Source organism: Chaetura pelagica, unplaced genomic scaffold, assembly GCF_000747805.2.
Source record: "Chaetura pelagica isolate M959 unplaced genomic scaffold, ChaPel_1.0 scaffold55, whole genome shotgun sequence".
Classification (NCBI taxonomy): Eukaryota; Metazoa; Chordata; class Aves; order Apodiformes; family Apodidae; genus Chaetura; species Chaetura pelagica.
Window position 1 is genome coordinate 5464882 of NW_009953571.1, and position 6996 is coordinate 5471877.

At 41.2% G+C, this 6996-nt stretch overlaps 1 protein-coding gene across 1 annotated transcript in view; it reads left to right on the top strand.

Moving 5' to 3' along the window:
* Nucleotides 1-6996, top strand: part of MAPKBP1 (mitogen-activated protein kinase binding protein 1) — a 95698-nt gene that overhangs the window by 71309 nt on the left and 17393 nt on the right. Inside the window, exon 19 of the mRNA XM_009999575.1 lies at nucleotides 3003-3128. Coding sequence (XP_009997877.1) covers nucleotides 3003-3128 — 126 coding nt within the window. The remainder of the gene's footprint in view (nucleotides 1-3002; nucleotides 3129-6996) is intronic.

Genomic DNA, 6996 nt, shown 5'->3' on the forward strand with positions numbered 1-6996 from the left:
GTTTGCTTGTTTGTGATAATGGCTCGTGCCACCTCACACTGGGTTTAGTGTATGTCCTGAAGGAAGGTAGAATTGTTTGGTTTTTTATATATAATGAGGGATGTTTTATGAGTTCCAAAGAAACCTTAGGGCTAAGTGCTGTTGGCAGAGTTCACAGAGCTTATATTATCCTTCCATGGAATTAAATGTGAAACGCTTCCCCTGTGTCTTTCTGAGTGTAGGTGCTATTCCCTACTGAAAAGGAGACAAGGATGTGGCCTGTTGCCTTACCAGCCTTCAGGTCTGTGATGTAATGCAGCTTGTCATATTCTATATGGTGGTGCCAAAACTTGATCTTACAGTACTTCTGTTGGTGAGGTTTCACAAGGTGAATGAACCTGTCTAGCAGCAAAAGGGACAGGTCTGTGCTCACTCTTTGCTACTGTCTACATGGTCTTCTTCCCCACTCCCCTAAGACTGTTGTGATATGGTTGACTCCTCCTTAAGCTGATTTAGGTCACTACATCAGCACTCCTCTGCCCTCAGCTGAGTTTTCTGCTGATTGAGCTTGCTCAATCAGTTCACCAAAACCTTAAGTAATCACCAGACTAAGCTCAAGGGAAAAAGAAGAATACACAGCTAATAGAATGATTGTAGAGGTGAGTAGATCCAGTACTTCTAGATCAATGAATACTTAAATCAGCTGAAATTAATAGTTTGTCCTTTGAGAAAGATATACTACTGTTTCATGGCCAGAACAGCCCAGATTCTTTCTTTCCTTTTTTCTAGTAATAAACCACAACTGAACTTGAAAGAAATAGTTTTAGAGGGTGAGCTATTACAGAATATACATGATGTCACCTTAAATTGCATCAGTTGGTTATTTCTGTCTTTCAGTAAAAAGTAATTCGTAGGGCTTTTCTCTTTCTTTACCTTTCATGTGTGTAAATAGAGGAAAAGTTGCAGTAAAAGAAGAGTCCTTGTGTTGCGGATTTGTGATAAATTCCAGAAGTGTGGGTGGTTTGAGGTCCTCAGTCATCCTATTAATTTAGTGCAGTGTTCCCTTGTTGACCATTTCCATGAGCAAAAGGATCATTTCCTTCACTAAAGGTCTGGAGGAAGTGGATGAGAAGCAAGGAAAGAATTCACAAAGAAGTTTGCTGTAAGGAGGGGCAAAGGCATGTTTTTCAAAGGAGAGAAGGGAAAATAGCCTGTTCACACACAGAAGCACGTGCAAAGAATAAAACTGAGACTAAAAAGCAAAACGGAGAAGGGAGAAGGGCACAAGGACTGGGAGACCCATGTGGGAAAATTACTGCAAGAAATAAAAGCAGCAAAAGGTGTAGGTGGCAGCATGATTCTGTAGAGATTTGTGTTGAATGTTAATGTATTTACAAGTTCATACTGTTTGCTGCTTATCTCTAGGTTTGGTAGCTGTGGGGGTGGGATAAATGAATAAGCCAGATTTGCTTTCTGAATTTTGTTTCCTGCTCTTCAGTAATTTTCTCAGCAGCAGGTTCTGGTTGCTGTTACATTCAAGAGAGCTGCTAGAGGGGAAGCAGCTGGCTGTCCCTGGGTGGCCATAGTTCCCAGATGCAGTGCCTCACCACTTTCTCCTGGCTGAAAAGCTGGGGTGAAACGGTGACAGCGTGTTCACTGCTGATGGGAAGCGTCTGTGTCTGTGTGGGACTTAAGCAGCTGGGAGTGACGCTCCTGAGATTTGTCACAGAGGAAGGGACACTGGGGGGCAGGAAGGGTATACTTAGTTTTTCATTAAAGTCTCAGACTAAAAGTGGCATTATGGGTTTTGTGTGGTGTGGTTTTTTGTTGGTCAGTTCTTGTGTTTGTTTGTTTTTAGGTTGTGTAGCTTGGGTTTGTTTGTTTGTTTGTTTGTTTTTTTCATGTGGCGTGGAAATCAAACCTTTTAAAGTATCTTCTCATCAGAGTAAAAGATTGAGAAGATGCAGGCAGTCAGGGTCCTGGTGCTTTTGGCATTTGCCTCAGGTGCAGGAGACTGAAGTTCATGGCCATTGTTCAAAATGGCAGAGCAAAGGAATTTTTACAAACTAGCAAGGAAGAGGGGAAAGCCCCTTGTTGAAAACTCCCTGATGGATTGAAGCACCCATGAGTATGGTGGCACTGATGGGTCTTGAGGAACTTGATTAAGTCTTCTTTGCACTCCAAAGCAGTGTGCAGGATTTTATAAATGACCCTTAAAAGCACCACTTCTGTTTCTCCGTCAGTGTAAGTACACTCAGCTAGACAGGAAAGATGGGTGAGATAAAAAGAATTAGCACTGAGGTTAAATTTCTAAGAAAATGTGGATCATTTTACTTTCTAGTAACTGAAGATGAGATACAGTATTCTCTAATGTGATGAGGAACTTTTTTTTTTATTTCTATTGTAGCCAGATGTATGAAGAAAAAGAGACCAATGAGATCACACTGTTTGTTTCCCTCTCTTAGACAGTTTTGAATCCATTGACCAAATTCAATTAAATTCCTTAGAAGGTTCCTGGTGTGAGTCCAAGTAAAATATTAGGAGTACCCTGACTCCAAAAAGTACTGCCACATAAACTTAACCATTATTACACCACAGAGACTCCATGGACATTAGCAAGTCCTTGCTCATGGGGTTACTTGCAATCAGAGACTGCAGCTTAGACGCTGCTATAGGATATAAAGGACATTTGTAGGCTTCAGTTATCCTACTGTGACCGTGGGGGGACTTGTTATGGCATTTCCTTCAGCAGCTGGTCAGATAGTCAGTTAAAGGTATGGGATTAGAGATGAGTCTGTGCAAATATCTCTGCAGTTGCTCTTACCCACAGGCAGTCTTTGCCAGGCAGGTTTTACCTTTTTGTCACGAGGCTTGGGATGGGATTGAGTTTCTGTGAAGCTGTTTCTGTGTGTGTGTCTCCCTGCCACAGACAGAAGGCCTCTTGTTTGTCTCTTCAGTGGGAATTGATAATATCAATAAGCTGAGCTGAGACATGACTCCAGCCTCAACTTTGCCTCTTTCAGCTGTATTTTCATCTGGCGTCTGAGCTCAGAGATGACCATCAACATGCGGCAGCGACTTTCTGACATGAAACAGAGAGGGAAGCAGGCAGAAAAGTCTCCTCCACACAAGACGGCTGGACTTAAGAGGTAAGCAGAGTAGACTGAGAAGAGATGGCTGGCTTTGTAGGGTGTAATGTGCAAAGTGTGACTCTGTGATTCAACTGTAAGGTTTCTGCTGTCTTCTCTGATAGTACCTTCCAACATTTCTCTTACTCTTCTGTTGCATTTGCCATGGCTTTTGTGCTCCCCTTCTTTGGATATAGAAGCCTGGCTGTGATCTTCCAGACAGACTCACGTAGGGTTGCTTCACTGATTGCAATATGTATGCAATGCCCCTTGTGTCTTAGTTTAGTTTAAGGAGGTGGTCAGAAGCTTAAATAAGCAAGGTTGCCTAGCTATACTGAGGCAGACACACAGCATCCCACCAGGGAAGCCTTGCTCTTTCATGAATACAGTTCTCTGGATCTAAGCTGAATGCAATTTAAAGGCTGTTTTCTGCAGTGTCAGTACTAAAGTATACCTGAGACCTATACCAGTTGGCCATGTTGATCATAATTCTGGAAGAGTCCTTACAGTTGTGCTGCTTCCTTGTTAAGTGGTTTCAAGAGGCTTTGAAAAAGGTCACCTAAAAATAATTATCATATAAATAATAAATATAAAAATAATTTCCATGAGAAAAGTTCTTGGCAGCTAAAGTATATTATTCTTTTTTTGCTCAGTAAACAACATCTCTAAATACAATTTACCACAGCCCACAAACTGAATAGATCTAAATTTATCTGGTGACCTTTCTTTAAAAAGTGGTGCTTAAACACAGATCCTGTTTAAAGACAGAAGAAAACATAGGAAGAGCTACAGGGGATTATGGATTTGTAGTGTAATGTATTTGGTTTCTCTGTAGCTAGTAAGTAGCTGAGACTAATCTGACTGTAAGTGATGCAGGAGAGTCATGACTGAGCTGATAGGGCATCAAAATGAGGAAGAAAGGTTAAATGCAAATTTTTGATGTTATGTCCTATTTCTTTCCTCCAAATGTCTATAAATTGAATTCTGGATAAAAAAAGTTCCAAAGCATTAGAGGACTTATCACTCTGGTTGTTAGAGTATCACAGGGACCTTCCCACTCCCTTTGGGAGGAAGTAATGTTGAAACAAGTCTGTCTGCATAGTTTCATATGGGAAAGTCTTGATCTGCTCGTACTTGAAACGAGTCTTGTCTATTAAGTACTTTTGGTAATGATGCTGGGAGACCTCAGGAAGCCTTTTTGTAGCCAAAATTCTGGAGCTGTCAAGCAATGTGCTTTTTATAGCAGACTCTTCATTATTCCAGCAGCTGCAGCCTTACCCTGCCGAGGCTCAGCCCATGACAGATAATCCCAGTCCTCTTCCGCAGTAGGTGATACTTGTTTCCATCACAGACGCTTGCTGGAGGGCGGTGTTAGTGCCACGCCAAGCCCAGTACTGTATTAAACTTGTTTGGTAACCTCATTGCCTGGAATCTACTTGTTTGGTCAGCTTGGGAAGCTTGTTTTCAGTTTTGATCAACCACTGTGGTCACTGGAAATCAGCAAAGATAGAACTCCAGAGCATTTTGGATTGGGACTGAATATGGAGGAAGAGCCTATTGGACCAGCATTGCTGAGGTGGGAGATGAAAAGCTAATGAATTTGAGTAAGATTGGTTTCCTAGATGCCCTGTACCTGTTTTGGTTGTGTTTCCAAAGTCTGTCTGTGTAGGTTGTACCTTTTGGTGTAAAACTGTTGTTTCAAAAGGACTTAGAGTAGTACAAGGAAGGTCCCTCCCTGATGATACATCATTTGTTCTACAATATTTTCTCTACAGTAGTATTTCTAGAATGTTCTGGGAGTAGTAATGCAGTCTCCTATTTTCATAGTATGAATAATACTGGGGAGACAAAACTGCACGGAGGAGGCAATGGAGAGACGAAGGTTTCCCATTAAGGACAGTGCTGTCCCTTTGTACCTGTGACTGGCAGGGCAGGGACTGACCCAGGTGAATAAAATCTGAAGCATAAAAATGCCTTTCTGATGCTCCATGAAGCCCAATATCCTGCCTGTGACAGTGGCAATGGCAGATGCTGTTTAGTGAGACATTGTGTGAGCTGTACGAACCTTTGTGGTCCTTTCATGTCAAGCTCATTTGTTGTCTCAGGGAGGTTAGGAGGTACTTCTCTGCCTGTTCCCTTTAGTATTTGGTCATAGACCCACTGAATTTGTATAAAACCTTTTTGAACTTTTTAAGAACTGTCTGCCTCTGCAGTCTCCAGGGGTGACAAGTTCACTGCTCTCTGTGGAAAGAAGAGCATTTTTTTGTCTTTATTAAACCACACTTCTGCTGGTTTTGTTGAAAGCTCCCTGCTTCTGAATATTGTTAGCTTTGAAGAACTATATATAGTTCTGCATCCAGCTATCTGTATTCCTCATAGTTTTGTAAACCTTCATCATAACCTTTCTCCAGTCTTTTCTCCAAACTGAAAAGGCTGTTACTCTTCAGTCCCTCCAAAAACTTCTAGAGAGACTAAAGTGTCTCCTCTAAAGGATTTTTCTGACTCACCTTTATGGGAGACTGGATTATTTTGGAACTGATCTGACCTGTATGACCCACAGTTTTCCATAGTGTCCTGAGGGCCTTTCAGTTCTGCTTCTGGTTGTGATAATTGTAGATGTGTGCTGTTTTCCCATCTGCTGAACATGAGGAGCTTTGGTTGTTTAGGTTAAAATAACTTGTGCTCAGCTGATACTGCCTGTGCATTTTGGTTTTGAGGCATTTATATTTTCAGAGAAAGAATAATGCGAAGGCCTTTTAATACAGTTTTGATTTTGATCCAAGTATGCATTTATTGTTTGGAAATGCTTGTCTCCAAATTTTTGAAAGGAAAGCTTTAGGTTGATTTTACTGTATAATGTTTGTGGGGCTTATAGAAATGTTTTAGCTGAACGTTTTTGGTTTTTAAAAAAATTATTTCAGAAGTAACTTTTTACATTTTTACATTGACACTCTAGTATAAATAGCAAGAGACAGAAATGTTATCCAAAATAAGCTGTCTAAAACTAATATATGTGTGCTGAAGAAGTACTGTGTGCTCTCAGATATATTTGGAAAGAAGAGCTTCCTACTAAGTTCTCAGTGAGGCTTTGGTCCAGTTCAGGAAATCTGTGTGCTTTCCAGGGCTCAGAATGGGGCAGGTTTTTGATGCCAGATCAGAAGTAGTGCCTGAGTCTGTGCTGAGCTACTGCAATTATAACACTAGGAAAACTCTGAAGTCAGCAGCACTGTGATCTTTCTGTGGGGAAGAGCAGGGTAACTTTCTTTTTAAAACCCTTAGGCATTTGTGGAGGGGGGAGGGAGGCAATCTGGTAGTCATCCCTACCACACAGGATATTACATTTTCATAAACAGGCCCTTAAAGCTGAGGGTTTAAGGAGCTCGAGATCAGAGTGGGAATGCTGACAGCTTACCTTTTTTAAATAGGTAGCTGCCATTCTTGTCCTGTTTTGTTTTAAGAAAAGAAAGAAGTGCTGAATTCAGGAGATGTCAGATAATTCAGAGTACCTAATATCAGATGTCTTAATACTAGAATTGCATAAAGATGTGTAGCACTTTAAAGTCTATTTATGTATCCTGAAGACTTTCTAACTGAAGGTCCTTCTCCGCTGTTGACCTCTACTGGCAGACCCTTCAGAAACTGGGAACTGAAGTGCAGCTAACTCTGCCCGTCCATATAGAACAAGACCCAGGTGTGGTACTAGAATGGGATAGTTCCTCAGCAAAGGAAGAAGACAAGAGAAAGGACAATTAAAATCTTTGCTCTAAGTCACATGTATAATGAGAGTTGGACATGTCTGTACATGCTGTTCTGGAATAGCTACTCTGAAATATTCCTTCTGGTATAATGATGCTTTGTTTGGGGTTGGCAGAACCTGCTCTCAGCAGGA